The sequence below is a fragment of the Cucurbita pepo genome, chromosome 10 (assembly GCF_057944985.1).
Source record: "Cucurbita pepo subsp. pepo isolate OVF chromosome 10, ASM5794498v1, whole genome shotgun sequence".
NCBI classification, from domain to species: Eukaryota; Viridiplantae; Streptophyta; class Magnoliopsida; order Cucurbitales; family Cucurbitaceae; genus Cucurbita; species Cucurbita pepo.
Window position 1 is genome coordinate 17,954,925 of NC_141807.1, and position 22,699 is coordinate 17,977,623.

At 34.3% G+C, this 22,699-nt stretch overlaps 1 protein-coding gene and 1 non-coding gene across 3 annotated transcripts; both read left to right on the plus strand.

Moving 5' to 3' along the window:
* The first annotated feature begins 245 nt into the window (after positions 1–245).
* LOC111784157 (U6 spliceosomal RNA) lies at positions 246–348 on the plus strand. Its single transcript, XR_002813493.2, has one exon. It is a non-coding gene; the product is annotated as a U6 spliceosomal RNA (small nuclear RNA).
* Positions 349–12,908: 12,560 nt separating this feature from the next.
* On the plus strand, positions 12,909–21,245 carry LOC111784143 (vacuolar protein sorting-associated protein 20 homolog 1). Of its 2 annotated transcripts, XM_023664953.2 has the most exons (7): positions 12,909–13,222; positions 14,697–14,864; positions 16,323–16,475; positions 16,725–16,877; positions 20,539–20,622; positions 20,813–20,969; positions 21,073–21,245. In XM_023664953.2, exons 2-7 carry the CDS (start codon positions 14,745–14,747, stop codon positions 21,096–21,098), a joined length of 693 nt encoding a protein of 230 aa, XP_023520721.2. In that variant the 5' UTR covers positions 12,909–13,222; positions 14,697–14,744; the 3' UTR covers positions 21,099–21,245. The 2 variants fall into 2 exon arrangements, with proteins under 2 accessions (XP_023520721.2, XP_023520722.1); XM_023664954.2 differs by lacking the exon at positions 14,697–14,864 and having other exon boundaries at positions 12,913–13,222.
* The last annotated feature ends 1,454 nt before the right edge of the window (positions 21,246–22,699 follow it).

Sequence of the window (22,699 nt, forward strand, 5' to 3'; positions counted from 1 at the left end):
TTGCTATCTCATAATAATACTTAAAAAATTAATTTAGTTCAAACAAAAATTTGAACGTAAAAATTAGATCATTTCATATCTTTGAGTTATAACGACGAGAAACCATCTTTTGCCGGCTCAAAAGAGTATGTCGGGTAAAGATTACCTTTATTATAATATTCTATGTCCACGTGGGGCTTTGAAGAGGAATCTCCCCTCGCTTAAGAATACCAATGAGATATCCTATATGATAGAAGCATAAGTTCATCCCTTCGGGGACATCTGATAAAATTGGAACGATATAGAGAAGATTAGCATGGTCTCTGCACATGGATGACATGCACAAATCGAGAAATGGCCCTATGCAAGAATGTGAAATCCCACATTAGTTGAAGAGGGGAATGAAGCATTCCTTATAAGAGTGTGGAAACCTCTTCCTAGCAGAAACATTTTAAAACCTTGAAGGGAAGTCCCGTAATGAAAGTCAAGAGAGAACAATATCTGACAGTAGTAGACTTAGGCTATTACAAGGAACCCAATGACCAATGAGTGAAACCTTGGTTTTAGAAGAAGCATTAAGGACAAATAATTTGATTGATTCTTCTAAAACCAAGGTCCTAATCATTGGTCGCGGGGTTTCTTCTAAAAAATTAGGTTTCGTCGAACTCACCGAAACTTCCCAAAAGCTTAAAACCTAAGATTTCAATGGGGTCGAGCATTCATGGGACGTTTGGAAGGAAAGGAATGGGATGGTCTCGGTAGATTAGGTTTTTCTTAAGACTCTATGACTAGTTTCAAGGGTACTTTCACCCATTTTATGAGCCATGCTCCTTGTTGATTAGGCCTTCACTGATGCCTGGACGTTGAGAATATTTGCTAAAATCACCGCTCCTAAATTGTAGTGAAAGTTCTCTATTTATAATCATTTAGAGAGGAAAGAACAATAAATGGAAAGAGCAATAAATGAATACAAAGATATTTGTCTAAACTAAAACGGCAAATATAATACCTATGGTAAGCCACAATAGTTTGCCTATAATAAAAGATCAAATATGATATATATGGTAAACTATAATTTAAGACTAAATATTCTTAACAGACGTAATCAGGATCTCATGTGTGACAGCGGTTGGAACAAACTCAGAATCAATATAGAGGTGTCCCTATTGGTCTGTGCCCTACCCCATAAGGCCCACCATCTCGATACAAGCGCCTTAAAATCGAAACAACCAATTAGGCTATGATCAGTTGGTGATCCAACCAACTTGGTTAGATTACTTGAACATAAAATATAACTATAGAGCTGTCCGATTAAAAAATATGATTTCACTTTAGTAACTTCTGTGTATTTGTGCCTACGACTAACGAGGTTTACACTCCTTCGCATTAGTTCATCTAAAGTTTCTTACCTTTACGCACGAATTATTAAATAAGTCATCTTTCTATCAAAGTTAAGAAGTCAACCAAGTATCTCAACGGCACGATTGAATACTAAAATTGAACTAGAGTTCACTCCACCCGCCCTAAACAAATAGGATGCGTGAGCTTGGTCATACAATTTAATGTTGGTTTTACAATTTCCTTAATCGATAGTTTAGCTAGAAATCGTGTCGAATATCAACTTATTAATACCCAAAATGTAACGACACAAGCTCACTGCTAGCAGATATTGTCCATTTCAGCCGGTTACATATCGTCTTCAGCCTCACGATTTTAAAATGTGTCTCTAAGGGAAAGATTTTCACATCTTATAAGAATGTTTTGTTCCTCTCTCCAATGTGAGATCTCTTAATCTACCCATTGGAGGTTCAACGTCCTCGCTCGTACACCGTCTGATGACTAGCAAACCCATACTTCAACTAACTGATACTCGGTTAAGTCGTTCTTAGTTAGAATGGATACTCAAACATAACATGATAGAGAAGGAAAGAGACAAAAGGGGAAGAAATGATAAAACACCAAAAAGTAAGTTGAAAAAAATGAAAAATAGAACAAAAAGAAAGGAATTCCCTTTCCAATTTCTCATCATTATTTCTTTTATGCTCATTTCTTTCTCATTTAAAATAAAATAATAATAATAATAAAAGAGAAGAAATTCAAATTTCAATCACTACACCCAACACAATGTCTTCAATAGCCATCTTTTTTCTTTGTGTACCCAACAATCATTAAAATGAAACACTTTTTTTCTTATATTTTTAATATAATTTTTATATATTTTCTATTTTTTTTATTATTATTATTATGTGTATTTTTATGATTTAGAAAAAAAAAATTAATAATTATAAACCAACAAAAAATACATGGAAATTAAAAGATTAAGTTAATAAATGAATATACCCGAGTTCAAATGTTCATACCCATTTATTTTTACCTAAATTAATTTTGAAATTAAAATAAATAACTAAAAATATAATTTTTATTTATTTATTTTATTTTTACAAAGATGTGGACATGACAAGGTGGAAGGTGGATGAGAGGGGAAAAAAATTATATGATACAAGAAGTGGGTCCTTTGGCAATCATTCTTTACAAAGAAATTAAAATAGATGGGAATAGCTTATGTTATGGAAATTCAGGAGATCTGGTCTGAAAACCTCTCCCCAATAAACACATTTTAAAATCGTGAGGTTGATGATGATACGTAATGAGTCAAAATAGATAAATGGTATCAGAACTAGACACTGAGTGATATGCCAACGAGGACGGAGGACGCTAGGCCTCTACCGAGATGGATTGTGAGATTCTAGATCCTGTATTTGTGCATGCAATCAAAGAATTAAAAAAGCCTAATGAAAATATTCATTGATTTGAATCTTGTTAATTACAAACATACAATATTTTATATAGTTTTTCCTCAACAAAATCTCATTTACATATATATATGGAAGATTATAACTTCAACATTCCAACGGATTACAATCAAGAAGAAGAAGATCATGAAGAAAAATATTTCACTTTCAGCAAAAATTCAAAAAAAAAAAGGAAAATGGTGAAGAAATTAAAAAAATATATGAAGAAGAACAAATTTTAATGGGTTTTTTTTTGTCCCTTCTTCTTCACTTACTTATCTGTTATGAAGAGGATTTGGACCAGTGTAGACTCGTCTCTTCTGAGCAGCAAACACGGCGGCGCCACCATCGTGGGGGTGGGGTTTGGGGTGGACAACGGAGGTAGCGGCGGCGGGGGTGGCGGTATCGACGACGACGGTGGAGGGAAGAAGGAAAAGAAGAAGAAAAAACAAGCTGACAAGCTCAGTAACGTTCTTCAATCTCATTTCTTAAGAATAAAAAATAAGGTTAGGGCTTATTGTTTTGGAGGGATGAAGGGGTTTTTGGGACAATTTTGAAGAAGTCTTAATACTTTCGTGGACCCTAAGCCAAAGGGGGCAAAGGGGAAAAGGAAAAACAAAGCAAAAAGTTACCAACCTTTTGTTGTTGTTTTTTTTTTTTTTTCTTTTTTTTTTTCTTTTTTAGAGAATGAAAAATTATGGTCGGTGTGTGTGGAAATTTGGGAAATTTAATGAAGTATTCTTATAATGTTACATATATGTTTCAAACGTTTGAAACGAAGTCATGGATTCGTACATTTAATTTAAACGAGAAATAGAAATAAACCTTTAACATAATCTTTGAGTACGAAAATGAAAAGCCACCTACGAAATTATTATCTGAAGATAATGCATACTACTGTTCTATCTCAACTTCTATGATTATTTCAGCATTCATTGTCATTTGTGCCTGGAAGGTAAGAGTATCACATAGCTTGAGTATTTTAAGAAACACTCTTAAAATCCTAGATTGAAGCACGTTGTGACTAAAAAATTATGGGTTAGTGCTCGTCGTTCTCTCTTCACTGAAACCTCTCAGACGAGTGTTGTGAGTTGCATAATAGAAACGAGAAGGAGATGGTTGATTGAAAGTGTGAAGGTGAAATGCTTAAGGAGACGTGGGTGGTTGAATTCTCAAAATCGGCAACTCGCCCAAAATCTCACAAATTCTGGCAAGATTTCGATTTTTTTTTCAAATAACTAATATTACATGTATAATCTAAACTTTCATTAAAAATAAATTAATTTAGAATCTTAGTTAGAATTCGTTTTATTATGGTTATAAAGTACATATAGTGGCTAATTATGGCTATAAAATATAGTTAGAACTCTGGGATGGCTTGTGGAAGTCTGACAGAGGGTTAAAAGTTTTTATTTTGAGACTATATAAAACCATGTATGTTATCTCAGTAAAATAGACTTGGAAAATGCAGTAAAATGAGCATTTGTGCTTTCTAGCCCATGACTAAGTTTCTTTGCAATTTTATGTAGTTTATGTTGCATGTACAATCATTCAAACTTGACATGATCGATCTTGTGGAGTGATTCAAATCTCAAACAAATATTCTTGTATTGAGATATTTGATCAATAGGGTAATCTGAATTTTACTTTCCGTGAGAGTGATTCTTTATCATTAGGGCTAAATGTTTTTACCTTTCATTTGCAATTCTATGTACTTTAGATTGCAAGTTAGAATCATTCAAGCTAGACATGATCGATCTTAATACTTCAAACTTTTTTTAAAACTTCAAAAATACTTTTAAATTTTGTAAAAAAAATAAAAAATAGATGTACCATCACTCCGTCACACATTTTTAAAAATACTCATGAATTTTTCAGAGCAACATTAAAACGTTCGTAGATAATTTATGAGATGTCAACGGCAGTAAATTTTTTAAAAATTTTTTCTATAAGAGTAAAGTGTGTTAATACTACTTTTAAAATTTTATGAATATTTTTTAAAGTTTTTAAAGTTGGTGGGTATTTTTTAAATAAAAACTCAAATTTGAAATTCTCAATTAAAAATAAATAAATAAATAAATATAATTTTTTTAAAAAAAGCAAACAAGTTAAAATATAAAAACCAGAGTTGTAAGGCATGTCTACTGCAATCTCTGAGAGTGGGGAGCTGATGATTAATGGCTCTTTTCATTATTAACTTGGAGATCTTTTGAAGCATATTATGGTGTTTGGGAGGTGAGAAAATCTGCTGGGAAAATTCCAGGGGAATTTTCTTGGAGCTCAGAAAATTTCTTGCCATCTTAGAGAGAGAGAGAGAGAAGAAAGAGGTGAAAGTCAGAAAAAAATTAGAGTTCTTGAGAGAAATGATGATGTTTTTTTGCAACACTTTTATAAAGAAAGGTGAAAGGAGGCATCAAAAGGTTCATAAACAACATTTAGATCAAACATCCCTTTCTTCTTTCCTTTCTTTTTACTTACCCGTGATGGAATTAGTAGGTGCGATGAAACATCGATCGAATACGCTACCACAAAAATATATTAATGTTTTTACACTTTAATGTTACTAATAATACTATTTAAACGTCAACTCGGGTATGATTCAATTTGTTGCATTTAAGGTCAATGTTTAAAGGGTAAAAGATTTGAATCACCGCTCTATCATTAAATTTATTTCCTTTGTTTGTAAGACGTCCCCACGATTACCCTTCTATTTCACCTGAACTGATCATGAGCACGCTTATGTGAGAATGTATCCTTGGTGCTACACGAAGCCAAGCATTACTTCTATGAAACACTCTCTCGACGCTTGTCTATGATTTAAACACTTATGAAGTAGTGATAAGTTTTTATGAATCTTACGAAATACGTTACTCCATGAGCCCCACAAGGAAATGAGTATTTTGTCATTCCTAGATTCTCGGCACCATCAGGTTTCTTCCCAAACATCATCGTTACCTCAGCTCTTGACATTTCAACCCAATCTTTGTCATTCCACTTTATCTTACCTCCAATCACCTTACCCCTATAGCTTATGGACAAATCTCATTCCCCCATCAAGGACGGACGAACGAGTATGCAACTAAATGAAGGTGAGAATTTTTGGAAAAAACACATGGCATTGGTGGTTTTTCCACCAAATTTAGGGATTTTGCCCTTTATTTATCCTGATTCGAACCCAATGAAAAAGAATTCGAGAAAGACAACGAAAAAGGTTGTCCCATTTCTCATCCGCAAGCCTATTGTGCCGATGTCAGCCTTTTAGAGAAAGACAAAGAGACTATCATCTAATTGTTTAAGAAGAGTCTTACGGGACCTGCACAAAAATAGTTTAAGTCGCTTATAGTGATATATATATTAACTCTATGATTTAGGCTAATTCAAGCACATATTATCATCTCATACGCCCGATAATGTTAATATAATTTGGAGAAACAATAAGCAAAAAAGGATGAAATACTTTAGATGAGGGATTGATTTGATGAGTGCATACAAAATGATTAAGCTTAAGAATGTCCATTGCTAACTTTTTCTTTTGTTGGTCAAAGTAATTTATGGATCTATCATTGTTCTTTTGTTTTTTTTATCCCCACATTCCTTACACATTTCTTTCATTTTAATTTATTTTCATGGAATTTAGTTCCATTAGAGAGTGTTTACCCATAATTATATTGTTAAAATGTCAATTTTTTTTATGTAATATTTAGATGTATTGGTTTGAGGGGAGGCATTTAAGATCTCTAAAAGTTAAAATATATATCCCAAGTGAAAGCCCAGAACCGAAAGCTAAAAAAGGACAATATTTGCTAGTAGTGAGCTTGAGCTGTTATAAATGGATTAGAGGAAGACACTGAGTGGTGTGCCAGTACAGACGCTTAGCCCCGAAAGGTGGTGGACACTGGGTAGTATGCCAGCGAGGACGATGGGTCAGAATGGGGTGGATTGTGGGATCTCACATTGATGAGAGAGAGGAACTACGAGGAGGTTGGGCCCTGAAGAGGGGGTAAGGGTGGATTGTGAGATCTCACGTCGGTTAGGGAGGAGAACGAAGCATTCTTGGATTATGAGATCCCACATCAGTTGGGAAAGAGAACAGAGCTTTCTTTATAAAGGTATGGAAATCTCTCACTAGAAGACGCGTTTTAAAAATCTTGAGGGGAAGCTCGAAAAGAAAAGCCCAAAGAGGACAATAGCGGCTAGTGATGCCTTGTTACAATATTGATGTATAGGTCATATAAAATTCATGTCATATAAAGTATGAAAGTATCATGTGCACCACGACTCTTGCACCGTGATTTAAAAATATAAGACCTCATGAATTTTGTATATTACGAGCATGAGTTACTTCTCTAGTAGGTTTATATACAAATGTGTGCACTAGCCTGTTTTCACCCATTGATTTTTCTCAAATTAAATCTCCTTCTAGATCGGTTCTCATAAAATTCTCAATGGTTCCACGAAATAGATACTTCAAGGAGTCTACCAAAGAAAATTTGGAGTAATTTGGGTATCGGAATCTCTAGCATCGAGGCCCCAAATATCGACCAAGATCTAGAAACCAAATCGATATTTGCTTAAGAAATACCGGTAGAAATCATTTGTAAGAAATAAAGGAATAGGAAAGAAATAGACCAAGAACGGTGAATTAAGGACATAAATCGAGTGTTTTGCTTGGGAATCAAATAACGTTAAAAAAAAAACTCAGTAAATGAAGTCTACTCCTTATGAAAGTTTAATATCAAGCATATTTAGGTTATATATGAAATTTGATGGTCGATCAAAGTTTAATACCAAGCATAATATTACCATAATGCTCTTAAGGTAATTTACCTACGATTTATGACCCTAATGACCTCCAAACGACATGAAACTTTATACATGATCCTAAAATATGACTCTCAAAGAACTAGTAAATTTTTATTACCATTGGACCATGTCGGGGCTCGAACCATAATTTAGGTGGAAGGTTACCATATTTCCCCTGTTAACTAAGACTAATAATTTCAAGAACTTAAAAGCTGTACTCTTTAAGTTTGCTTGGTACTATGCTATAAGCCCTAAGTGACCACGACTTACTACTGTGCGGTGCATTACAAGGCCTTTATTTCCTCTTTTAGGAGGGATGCCCTGAGTCACAATCGCACTTTTCTTGGTAGCGAATTTTGCGATTGTGTTGCACTCACTCTCAACGCTGAGTGAGTCAAGCCAACTTGGGATCGTGTCACCTATGGTCGGATAACGTATGCTCAAGACTCCGGCCTAGATTTGAGAAGAATGGTTTAAAAAACAAGGGGCAGAGAGATTTTGAAAGAGAGTTTAAAAGCAAAATTTAGAGAGATTGAAAACAACGTTATATGGCTCAAGCAAAATGACAACACAACTGTTTACCTAACATATAACTTTTTGGGTAGGGAGAATTTGAAAACTAGTCGCATCCCCCTATAGTTCATTTTGAGGTGATTCAGGTATGGCAGACCTAGAGGTGATTTCTTCGAACAGTCATACAAAATTTGGATGGGAGGAGTTGACGACTGGTCACATCCCCCTATATTACATTCTAAGACATGATCCTGCCGAAACGTCATATACTTAGAAAATACAAGAAAGAAATTATACAACATGAAAGCAATAAAAGGAAAGCGATAAAGTGATACAAGGCAAGAGTTTTAGCAGGTAACGGGCATGCGGCCATGGACAACACGCCTTGGACAAGCATGATCGTGACACTCTTCATTATGTCTCACGAGAAGAATGTCTTGATGGGCCCCATGTTTTCCTCACCTAGTTAAGATGTCATGTGACATGTATTACTATCAGAACGTCAAGATCATGTTTTGGACCAATCACGTGACCATCTTGTAGTCTAGGCCCACATTAGGGGCAAATACCAAGTTGATCGTCATGAACCCAAACCAAGTTATATGTTAGGTCTTTGGTTACTCAAGAAGATATAGTACACTAGCTCATGGACATGATTAAGAGCCTACGAATAGACTACTTAATGAGTTTTTGTACTCACTCCATGTTTTTTTATGTTTTTTTAGCCAACTAAGGAGCTAGTCATAGGAGGGAGCGGACTTTGGAGTAGGAGCCATAGATTAACCACCTCGATCTCCAACTTTGTTTTATCTTAAATGTCTCGATCTCCAACTATGTTTTATCTTAAATGTTTTGAGTCCCTTCGTTATTTTGTGTTTAAAACTATGTTTATATAAACTCTATTTTAATATAATGTAAATATATATGTATGTACTTCACGTTTTTAAATGTTTAGTTCCCTGTATTTTCAAGTCATGATCTGTGTTTCGGGTACCTTCGAAAATCGAAATGTTTTTTTAGAAACTCAACGATCCACCTATCCACAAAATTGATAATTAGACATAAAATTCAAATTTATATCTACTAAATCCAATAACTTTTAAAAACTTTGAACATGTTAGGAACCTACTCGACACAAAATTGAAAGTTCATTGTCTTCTTTGGGTATAATTTTTCTGTTTTGAATTTCAGTATCCTCAAGTGAGAATTTGCGGGTTTTTTTATCGTGATAAAATATCTTAACCAATTGATCTACGTTTCAGTTGACAATTTATTTTATATAATCCATATTTGATTTTTTGAATTTAATTGACCATCATTCATTATGAACAATGCCCTCAATTAGTGCAATGGAACATGCCCATGGTTGATTTTTTATTTATCAATTGACAAGATATCATTGAAATTGACTACCCAACTTATCAATTACCTTTTGATTATTCAATATGGATTTATAATTATGTGATAAAAATGGAATTAAACATATATAAATTATTACTAATCATGATTACAAATATAAGCTCTTAGTGACTTTCCACTTCAAATATAAGCTTTATTTGTGAAAAGAAAAAAATATGATGACAAGAAATATTGTCTCTCTTCACTATAACTATATAATATATTTTCATTCAAAGAAAATGGCTAATCATGATTACACTTTGTTAATCAAATTAGAAATATTCCCATGTATTCATTAAAATTAATAAATATTAGAGATGAGAGTAAATATATATTTATAAGGTTAAATATATAATTTAAATTAAATACGTTCGATCACGTTATACGTTTGAATATTCTCTCGTACATGTTAAACTAACAAAAATAATCCCAATTCACGAAAGTTTCTACAATTTTTTAATTTTCGTCGCAATTTTAGTTTCGCTGTTTCCTATCGAACATTTTTTGACTCATTTCTTACTATTGCCACCTGACTTTAAAACTAAATGAATAATGACGTATAATTTACGAGTATAGCTCAACTGAAATAAAACATGTCCTCACGACCGTAAAAGATTTGAATCTCCCATTTTGCATACGGTTGAATTTAAAAGAAAAAAAAAGTAACAGCTCAGTTGTCAATTTGAATATAGCTCAACTGAAATAAAACATGTCCTCACGACCGTAAAAGATTTGAATCTCCCATTTTGCATACGGTTGAATTTAAAAGAAAAAAAAAGTAACAGCTCAGTTGTCAATTTGAATATAGCTCAATTGAGATCCAATAAATAATTCATCGACCAAGAACTTAAATGTTGAATTTCGGAATAAGAGCTAATAATATGATCCATTCATTACATTGGAAATATAAGAAGAAAAAAAGTAATAAGTAATTTATTATTTAACCCAACAAAAAAGTTCTTGAATAAGATAATACAAAGGTTTTCTATACAAGCAACCGGTAACGAGTTGACTTTTTAAAATCTTAAATCGATATAGGTTTGTTGCCATCGGTATGCGTACGTTATTGGAATAATGGCAACAGCTACAATTGATATAGGAATCAAGAAACTCAATAGCAACCGCTACAACATGTGAGCAACATGCATGATGCCTATCTACAAGGATAAGACTTTTGGAAGGTTGTTGGCGAAAACGAAACTACTCCCCTTGGTCGACGATGGAAAAGGTGAAGAGTGGAGTCTGTTTACGTGCTATTTGTAGAGCTGGCCGATGTAGGCGAGACTTAGAAGTGTGAAACAACAAAGTTATGACACACAAGGTTGGGACATGTTGGCTACCACACGTTGAAGGTGATTATGGAGAAATCCATGCTCAAAGACCTACCTCAACTTGAAGTCAAAACATATATTGTTTCTGTTAGATGTTAGTATGGTAAAACTCATCAATTACCATACAAGGAGTCGAAGTTCAAACCAAAGAAACCATTAGAGTTAATTTACTCTAATTTATTCGGTTCAGTCAAGCAAATATCAATTAGAGGGATGCAGTACGTGGTGACGTTCATTGACGACTACTCGAGATATGTGTGAATTTTCTTCATGAAAGAAAAGTCATACCCATTCCCATAATTTTAAGAAATCAAGACAATGATTGAAAGAGAAGTAGAAATGAAGATTTGTTGTCTACGCTCAGATAATAGCGGAGAATACACGTCAAATGAGTTTGATCGATATATACACAACTGTGGATACACCATCAGTTTACATGTGCCAAAACGCTACAAAAAAATGGTGTAGCAAAAAGAAAGAATAGACATCTTGCAGTGTTTGACAAGAAACAAGTGAAGTGTATATTTGTTGGATACGGTTGAACTGTTGTGATCCAACAAGTGGAAGATGCTACACTTCAAGAGATGTAATTTCTTTTTATGAAGCATCTTCATGGTGGTTCTCGAAGAAGAAAGTCTTACCAGACTCGAAGAATATTGAAGAAAATCTACAACAGAAGACGGGAGTGCAAACTACACACTTGGTTAAGTATTGATGCGTCTGAAAATTCAAGTGATAGTGTTGCTGGTGAGCAAGAAGTAACTCAACCAAGTAAACTCAGTGAAATTTTATTTGTAACGACCGTCGATTTCTACTTAACCTAAAGTTGTTACTGTATACATATCATAATCATTTTATGCGAAAATACTCTATTCAAAACTTTGCTATAAAAACATAGTCATGGATTTACATATTTTTTAGAAGGTATTTAAATAAAATAACAAAAGTTGAAATAAAATAAAATGGAAATGTCTTATACTAACCTATAGTCTACGAAATTTAAATTGCAAACTACTCTATACATGTGTCATGGTCTCTTAACTTGCGATGCCGTCAACCGTATATGGGAGGCTTGCTTTTACTTAGAAAAGAGTAGCACATGACTTGAGTATTTTAAAAAATGCTTAGTAAGTGACCCCGCTATTGGGGTTAGACGCAAACACATCCAATCATATCAATCTATATTCCTTAAACAGCTATCCTAAGTGGGTAATTGGATGTGTATTTACTGTTTTACACACGGTCTACACGTACGAGTATAGACCCACCAATCGGTTCGCACAACTCCCAACCCCTTTCTTGTCGGGCTAGCATTCTTTGGAGCTGTTGATGTCGGACACCCATTAGGAATAGCGACTGTCGCAGCATTATAATAAATATAATGATAATTTCCTTGTCCTATAGTGTACGCGTCCGTACCATCGTAAAAAAGAAGAAGGGGTATCCATCGATTCATGAACCTATCATGTACAACAACCCCTCTTCTGCTTTTCTTTAAATCACATCGTTTTATCATAACTTTTCATACATATATTGAGATTATGCATTATGTCAATACGTCATATTGCATGTCAAACATATCATATATCATATCATGTTAGACATATGACATATCATAACATATCGTGTCTTCTAACATATCATATCATTCTATGCACATATCATCTCGTACACCATATCACAACATGCGTCATATCGTCAATCAATTAGGTCATAACATATCATATCATAAACATACCGTTTCATAACATATATCATCTAATTCACCTATCATACCGTAAGCATATCATTTCGTAACCTTTTATATATAGTAAGCATATGACACATGCAAAGTTACGGGGTACGTGTCATCATACAACATTCAAATTATAACCAAATTGATAGTAAGAGCATTTACTTGGTTGACTTTAGTCGGCGTTCTCCCTAAAGTAATTACTTGAGTTCGTCATTGAATTTTTATTGATTTAATGATATGTAAAATACAATAAAAATAATTTTAACTAAATAAATAAATGGTCTGGTTGGACGAAATAATTTTTATTTTCACAATTCATTAAGGGAAGGAGAAAAAAAAAAAAAAAAAAAAATTAAACAAAGGAAAAGGAAATGAAAACGAGAACCCAGCCCTGGCTCCCTAACGCCGAGTCCGAAGCCAATCCGGTGGCTCTTCATTCTTCAAAGGAATCAAAGACGAGGAATGAGGGATTGACGGATCTGTGCTGTTCAATCCCTCTGCTAAGGCAATCACTCGTATTCCCCAAGTTGAAGAAACAAAGTGATCGGTGTTCCAATTGGGAGAAGTAGATGGGGAATTTGTTCGTCAAGAAGCCTAAAGTCACCGATGTTGATAAAGCGATTCTTTCTCTCAAGACGCAGAGACGCAAACTAGGTCAATATCAACAGCAGGTTTTCAATTCATCCCCTACTCTTAATTTACTCCTGCAGTTGGATTCTTTAAATTGCGTATGAATGAAACTGGATTGGAAAGAACTGAATATGTTTCTGGAATTGCAAGCCGTGGTAAAGTGTGTGTTGTTTGTGTGGCTGTTAGAGCATAACTTTAGCATTATTAGGTAGAATAAATTGGTTTATAAGACCCTTTTCGTGTTTACTCTCAGCCCCATAGTTTGTTCTCTCCACATGGTATGACATTGTCCACTTTAAGCATAAGCTCTCATTGCTTTGCTTTGGGCTACCCCAAAAGGCCTCATACCAATGGAGATGTATTCCTTACTTACAAACCCATGAAGGACTTCCCTGTTTGCTTGTATGTTCAAGTTCTGCAGTTTGAAAACGCCTCTGGGAAAATTATTGAGAATGTTCTAACCTTTATATGATGTAATTAGCTTATATTACAAAGGTATTTTGCAGTTGCTATCTAATTCTTGGAATTCCATGAAGCTCTAAGATTTATTACTGATGGTGTGTTGTCTAGTTCGAGAAGTTTTGAGCTAAAAGAACATGATAAATGTTATATTTTCTTTGATTGTGACAAAAAGTTTACTCATTCATTGTTGGTTAATGCATGTATGTGCTGGAGTAGTTCAGATGTCAGACCTACGCTTGGGTCTCTGTTACCAAAAATTCTTGGGATTGTCCTTTCTCCCTCCTTTTGAACTGGAACTTTTTTCTTTCTTTTTTTTTTTTTTTTTTTGGCTCCTTTCTTGTTCTCTTTTTTTTTTTTTTTTTCCCCTTGTATTGATCTTGTCTATTCTCATTTTATATGTGAAAGAGTTTGCCTTGTGAGGCCTTTAACTCTGGCCTGTATATACATAAAAAAAAAAAAAAAAAAAAAAAAAAAAAAATACTGGCTCTTATATATATATATATATATATATATATATATATATATATATATATATATATATATATCAATCCTGTATCTTACTTGGGGTAAATGCTATCCCCCTTTCATAAACTGCAACCTTGATGATCTTGTTAATTGGAGAGCTTTTTATGTAACTCTATCTGATAGGATTTCTGGTATTGGTATTCCCTTTTGCAATATTCAATATCATCAATAAGATATTTACTTTTCCTATCAAGTAATTTAATAAAATATTTGTTTCCTATATCAACAGATAAATAATAGACTTAGAAGATGAGAAGAAAGAACAAAGGAGATCAAACATGACTTTGAGAAGGCATATGAGAGACTCTTTGATAGTGACAAGATTGATGTTTCTTACTTGCAGTTTTGGATACACTGTGTTTTGTAAGGATAGATAATGCTATAAAGACTGTTGAATTTATCTCAGACCTGAAGAATAATTAGGCAAAATCAGCAATAATAACATTAGTTTAGAAGATTTAAAATTGGAGGATTCGACTTTTTCAATCGAGTTGTACAGTTAAAAAACTACTTGTGCTTTTTCTGCAGTTGCCACTAGAAGGTAATTGAAGATGACCTTTGATATATGTTCTTTGTATGAAGACTAGTGTAGACGAAGATCATGTTTTCTTCCATTGCCCTATAAATTCTCCAAGAAATAGTACTATTCAACTTCTTTGTTATGTCGAGCTCAAAAGCAAAGCCAAGCTGACTTGGGTAGGTGTAGTTAAAGCAATTATCTCATAAATTTTGTTTGAAGTGTCATTTTCTGTTTCTCTTATCCTTCAATTCCTTAAAAATGTTTCCTTTCATTGAAGTTTGAAACTAAAGAACCAGCAAGTAGCAACTGAAGATAGGGCAGTTTTTCAAAAGTTTGATTCATTTCATCAATTGTTTCCTCTAAATAGCTTTTTACTTCTTTTCCTCTCTTTGAACGTTTCTCTTTTGCTCTCAGTTCAGCATCCTCATTACCTTATATCACAACACAAAAAAACCTTGTTTTCTTTTGTTTGTAGCTAATACTCCAATTTCTGAACTGTTTGAACTAATTAATGTTTTGATTGATCTGGCACTACTGACGGGCATGCAGTGAAATTGCTAATTGATTGTTAGTTTTTACTAGAATGGAAAATTATTGTGTATTTTTACTTCCTTTCATGTATAAAATATTCATGTTCCATGTTTAGACATTGTAGAACTAGTTTCCTTTACAAATTATTGATATATATATATTTTTAGGTTATAATACAATTTTGGTCCATGTACTTTGTAACGTATTCTATTTTAGTCTCTACACTTTTAGTAAATCTTAACACACCTAATATTTGTCCATAATTTATAGAGGGAATGGTCATAGAGACTAATTTTCTTTAGAAAAACCATAAATTAACAGTAACACTAATTTTAGTATTTACTGAAAGTACAGAGATTAAATATGGATATTTGGAAGTATAGAGACAAAAATAGAACAAGTCTTTTAAAGTACATGGATCAAAATGATATTTTACATGAGAATTTTATTTGTTTATTTATTCGTGTGCACCTCATTTCACTTTGATGATGCTGTTTTGTCACCTCTTGATGTGAGAGAGGCTTGCCTCCTTGGTACGTGTTTTGGTATGCATCTTGTGTTTTGAAAAAAATATTGAACAAATGTAAGTCTCATTAGTATTATTGCATTTATTATGAAATTCTTTCTAGAAAACCATGGAACTTTAATGATATCTCATAAAATTAATGCATATTTTTTTAAAAAAAGCTTGAAACCTTGAAGATATCTATGTAAAGAATTCTCCTGAAAGTCCATCTCTCAAAATATTTATGATTTTCCATATCTCAGAATGGTGCCATAAACTCCTCTTTAATGATCTAAATTTAATTTATTCAATATGACATATTGATGAATTATGAGTATTTTCTTTTTGAGTTCAACATGGGGGTGGGGGATTCAAATTGATGAATTATTTGTATTAATTAAACAATATTTTAAATAATTTTTTAAGTCATCTATGAATCATGGTATTGAATTATGCCTGACCAAAATTATCATAAACTCATAAAGTAAAGTTGCTTTTACCCTGGGCATAAGACTCAGAACCAATAAATAGTCATTATTTATTTTACTTTGAAACTTGAACAATTATTTTTTACTTTTCGTGACCTTTTTTTCCCTAGCTTGATGCTGTCATTGAAGCAGAAAAGAACGCTGCAAGAGAGTTAGTTCGACAAAAGAAAAAGGATAGGGCCTTGTTAGCTTTGAAGAAGAAAAAGGCACAAGAAGAATTATTAAAGCAAGTTGATGCCTGGCTGATTAATGTTGAGCAACAAGTGAGTTCTGTTAATTTTTCCCTTGTCTATTCAAATCTCATTGTCTTCTCCCTTTTAACTTGAAATTTATACTTTTTTGTTTCTCTTAAAAGTAATGGTTGCATTAGATCTTAAAATCAAGATTTTGGCGGTTGCAATAGTAAGGTTTGGTTTCTTAGTTCCACCCCTTAAGAATTAAATCGTCTTCTTCACAAAACTTTTTGTACTCTAGAAATTTATGTTCGTGCTTTAATATTGTTGTTGGCTCAGTTGTCAGATATTGAATTGGCCAGCAAACAGAAAGCTGTTTTTGAAAGTTTGAAGGCTGGTAATAATGCTATCAAAGCTATACAAAGTGAAATTAATATAGATGATGTCCAAAAGCTGATGGATGATACCGCTGAAGCTAAGGCATATCAAGATGTAAGTTCGTAAGTTTTTTTAAATTGATTGTTTTATTAGGATCATATTTGAATTTTTTATTCTATTACCTGGTTTACAAGTTAGATTATGGTTACAAGTTATATCTTAATTTTGATGGAATTAAATATTCTTGTATTCCAATAATCTAATTATCAAATAGTAAGATTGATAACCCTCTTATATGGGAGAAAGAGCCCACACGAGACAAAAGAAGAATAGATGTGAGATCCCACATCGATTGGAGAGAGGAACGAGTGCCAGCGAGGACACTGGGCTCCGAAGGGGGGTCGATTGCCACATCGGTTGGAGAGGGGAACAAAACTGTGAAGTCCCACATTGGTTGGGGAGGAGAACAAACCACCATTTAGAAGGGTGTGGAAACCTTCCCCTAGCAGACGCGTTTTAAAGCCTTGAGGGGAAGCCCGAAAGGGAAAGTCCAAAGAGGACAATATCTGCTAGCGGTGGATCTGGGTCGTTACAAATGGTATTAGAGCTAGGTACCGGACTATGTGCCAGCCTTCTCGCTGTTCCCCGAAGGGGGGTAGACACGAGGCGGTGTGCCAGTAAGGACGCTGGCCCCAAAGGGGGGTGGATTTGGGGGCGATCCCACATCGATTGGAGGAAGGAAAGAGTACCAGCAAGGACGATGGGCCCCAAAGGGGGGGGGGTGGATTGTGATGTCCCACATTGGTTGGGGAGGACAAACCACCATTTATAAGGGTGTGGAAACCTTCCCCTAGTATACACATTTTAAAGCTTTGAGGGGAAGCCCGAAAGGGAAAACTCAGAGAGGACAATATCTGCTAGCGGTGGATCTGGGTCGTTACAAAAACATTCTTTATAAGGGTGTGGAAACCTCTCCCTAGCAGATGCATTTTAAAACCTTGAGGGGAAACCTGGAAAGAAAAGCCTAAAGAGGACAATATCTGCTAGCTGTGGGCTTGGATGGTTAGAATAGTGGATACACCTAATTAAAATATTACTATTAGTATAGCAATGGTGCATTAGTAAGAAAGTAACTTAACACAATAATTGTTAATTGCTTGCGGAAGATAAACAAACAGATACAATCCCAACAAAATCTGTCTCCAAGTTGGTAATGGCGCCACCACCCTCTTTTGGATGGACGCATGGATCACTACTTTGATATTGGCCTCTCGTTACCCTCTATTATATAGTCTTTCTCGTTGCAAGGACCGGAAATTCTTTTTGAGATTTAAAGCTTGGCCGTAACTTAAAGGACTAGGAGACTATTGAATGGGCAGATCTTATCCTTGACCTTGATTGATTTTACTCTCACAATAACCTTGATTTTAAGGCTAAAGCCGTATGTTATATTTGTAAAAGAGACTTAGAGAATGTAGTAAAAAGAGCGTTTGTGCTTTTTTTTAGCCAATGACTAAGCTTCTTTGTAATTCTATATCGTTTAGGTTGTATGTTTAGAATCGTTCAAGTTTAACATGATCGATCTTGCATGTGGAGTGATTCAAATCTCAATCAAGTGTTCTTGCCTATTTGATCAACAAGGTAATCCAAATTTTACTTTCCCTTGGAGTGATTCCTTATCATTAGGACTAAGTGTTCTTACCTTTCCTTTAGCTAAGGGCTAAGTTTCTTTGCAATGTTATGTAGTTTAGGTTGCATGTTTAGAATCATTCAAAATTTACATGATCAATCTTGCTTGTGAAACGATTCGAATCTCAAACTAGTGTTCTTGTCTTGCGATATTCGATCAACAAGGTAATCCGAATCTTACTTCCCTTGTAGTGATTCCTTCTCACTAACAATCTCTCATTTGACAATTTCAATGTTCTCCTCACCTACCTTGATCACAATATGGGGATCATCTTCTTCCTTAGCTTTTGGTGACAACAATTGCATAATTTTGTGGATCTTTTCTATTTTATTGTGCATATATTTTAAATGTTGAGATAAAGTCTTGCACCTGCTTTGAGGCCCAGACTTTGGAGACATGAAGGATTTTTCTTATTACGTTCACTTGAAAATTTGAACATGCAATCTCTAGGTAGGTGTTGCTTAGAAACTGCCGGCCTTGGGTAATGGGTTGCCTTTATATTGAATTCTTAAGTCAGCATGCTCCTTGGTTTGACCAATTTCTTGATGCAAACTCCTTGATAAACTATCCAGCCTTGCCATTTCAGAAACCCAACACAGAATATGCCCCTATGGTACTCAAGTAATTTGTCAAACAGATACAATCCAAGCACTCTGAAAGCTTGATACTCTCTCCAAATCGAAGCACTTTACCTTATAACTATTCCTCGAACTCAGAATCACATTTTCACCTACTCATTGTCTGTTCTTTTTCTAAATATTATGGTTCTGGAAGTATTTGGGTGGTCTTTGGTCATGCCAAGTGATATCCCTGATTTCCTTACCTCAATCCTTGTGGGGCATCCTTTCAAATGAACTAAGAAACTCATTTGTTGTGCCATGAATAGAGCTTTTTTGTGGATCTTATGGCGAAAATGAATGGGTTTTCATTGGGTTACAGTCCAACTATTCTTTTTAGTGCTTTTGATTGGTGTAAATGTTCACTACAACGTAATCATTATACTCTTACTACTCTCGTCTGTACTTGGAAATCATTTTTTAACCACTAAAGGTAATTTTTTCTTGATCCTTGGTAATTTGATTCATTAATAAAATAAGATTCTGTTTCTCCTAAAAGAAGAAGAAAAAGAAGGAAAAAAAAGAACTCTTTCCAAACTATTCTCCAAAATATTTCTTATTCTCAATGCTCCTTCTCAACTCACCTTACTTATAATCGATTAACATGTCCTTGAAACATATCCAACTTGCTATCATCACTCTTCCTTTGGAGTGTACATTAAACTTGAGAACCCAAGAACTCGAACTGACCCAACCCGAATTATAAGAGTTGGGTTGGGTTAGATAGTATTTTCGGGTTGGGTTGTGTTACTAGGACTTGATTCAGTTCGGGTTGAGTGGACAAAGAATTGGATCAACCCGACCTCCCTCTCTCTCTACATACCCCTTTTCTTATTGCAGAAATAACAAATTAATTTTTTTTTTTTTTTTTTTTTTTTAAATATTGAACAACTTGACAATCCAATCCAATCTAACCCCAAAATAGAGGTTTGGGTAGGGTTGGGTTGTGAAACAAGTTCGGGTTGGGTTGGGTTATCAATCCAACCAACCTAAACTTTTGGGTTGGTCCAAAAAAATTTCTCAAACCGAACGGACTCAACCCAACCCATATACAACCCTAATTGTCCTCACCCATATACAACCCTAATTGTCCTCACTGACCAAGAGAACACATGGGTTTGGAACATTGATAAAGAGGGTGTTTTCACCTTTGCTACAGCTTTTTGGAATTTGATCATTGCTGCTTTTGGTTGTTAGAACAAGGCTCCAACTCTTTTATTGATTCTACTATTCATTTAGCTCTTTATTGGTGTGAATTGTCTCTATTAGGGTCCCGTACTTTCACATGTCCAAATTTAGTTTCATACTTTCAGTAAATCTTAAAAGTTAGGACTTCGTCGTTGTGCACGGTAACTGAATTAGATTTTTGGGATCATTCTATTCATCTACTTCTTTTATTTAATATCTGTGCTCCAATATCATTATGTTTCCTTTTTCTTGTGCCTAAATTTTATTTATATTTTTGAAGGAAATTAATGCCATCTTAGGAGAGAAATTATCAGAAGAAGATGAGGAGCAAATCTTAGCAGAATTTGAAAGCTTGGAAGCTCAGGTACCATATGTTTTGTTGTCTTATTCATCATTATTTTTCATCCTGCATCATAGGGTCGGTCCATTCAGTCATTTAATTGAACAGAGAAACCAGAATAAGTTATAAACTCATAAGATTAATAGCTACGGCTGCTCCCATTCGTCTTTTACTATCCTATCTCAAGGCGATCCCCCATCAACGTTTTTCTCAGCTCACGGTTGAAGATCTGCCTGAGGTCCCAACATCCGAAGAAAATGCTGAAAAGTTGGATCTTCCCAACGTACCAACCAAAAAACCTGTTGCAGCTGATGATGCCATTGAAGAAGATGCTGTAATTGTTTCATCTGATGCCTCCACAAAGAGAAGAGGTCTCTTTTTCTCTTTCTCTCTCTCAAACAAAAAGAAAAGAAAAGAAAAAGTTACCCTTTTAAATCCACTGGTTTCATAACACATTAAATTTGTTGAATGCAGTTATGGAAGAACCATTGCCAGCATAAGTGTTTGGTATACTTGATCGAGGAAGGTGAAGTGGTTTGAGCTGAGACTCTGTTATTTGCTTTTGTTATTTATTATGTCTCATTCACCAATATCATGTTGTACAGACACTTCCTTATGCACATATATAAATTTATTTTCTCTGTTTAGGGGTGTGTTTTATATATGAAGTGTTTCATTTTGTATGAAAGAAAATTAAATAATAGTTTTTTTTTTACTATTTGGTAGGTAAATTTTCAAAATGTATGATTGGACGGTTACTATATGCATGACATGAAGGTGTTTAAACTAATTCAAGTAGAAAATAATCATACCTCAAAGTCTTATAATGAACTGTTCAAAACAAAATATTGGAATTATTGAAATTTAACTGAAATGTGAAAAATAATAGTTGAAAATTCATCCACGGAAGCTGAGTTCAAACTATGTCTAAAGACGAACACCATGAATAGATAAACTTGATATACTCACTTAGATAGACATGTTTTTAACTATTCTTTTTAACTATTCTTTTTAAAAGATTTTGAGGTATGCTTATTATTTGCTTGAGTTAGTCTAAAAACTTTAATGACGTGCATGGAGTAACGATATAGTTTTGTATTAAAAGTAGAATCATTATAATTTTATTAATGTCTCTTCATTATTGAAAAGGGACCGCGCAGCGTGTCTCCCCTGTCATTAGGTCACAAACTTCCTTGACCTTTCATCACTAGGCTACGACTTTGCGGAGACTTGTGTTTTTGGTAAACAGTCACTCGGGCCTGGTCACTGCAACCCCCTTTGTGAGGAGGCACTCTTTCTCCGAAGTTACATGGCTATTTTGCCGAGTTCCTTAGAGAGAGTTGTCTCGTGCCCCTAGGTATGTGTCTCCATAATCGATGCATAATCGACACCTAGAGTGTAGATCTAAATAGTCCATCCTCTTCTCTAACATAGTGGGAAATATTTACAATAACATTCTACCTCAAAATCTTGTCCAAAGGGTATTTAGGTACTTTTCTACATCATGCATAACTTACTTGTCTAAATTGTCTTTAATCGAAGTCTTGATCCTGCATATTCCCTTTCTAGCACAGCTAAAAGCATCAAAATTAGTATGCAACTTAGAATATCATCCTAAAAGAATTTTGGTAATTTTCTATAATGTATATTACATTCTCATCCAAAAGTACTCTCTTGGAATCCTAAACATGTATATCTAACCACTTAAGACAATCACATGCTAGCGTGTTAGAGCGATTCCCACAAATATCACTTCTGCAAGGTTCGAATGGTTATTTATATAGATCATGTGTGCCCTCCCAAGCTAGCTTTTCCACGTGTTAGGAACTTTAAATTTTCTGAGATTTCTCTAGTAGGTTTAAATTCAAGTAAATTTAAGGTTAACACACCAAGGTAAAAAACAATTGGATAGAAGGTCAACCAAGTGAAAAAAGCCAACCTCGCGCACCTCACATCCCCTCATGCGCAAATGGAGGGCCTCCTGTTGGATCGGTATGGCAACCCTAGAGGGGGGGTGAATAGGATTTTAACGATAAAAGTGTTTAAACGTGATTAATTTTTTTTAATGATGAAACTTTTTTTACAAATAAGTAGAAGATGA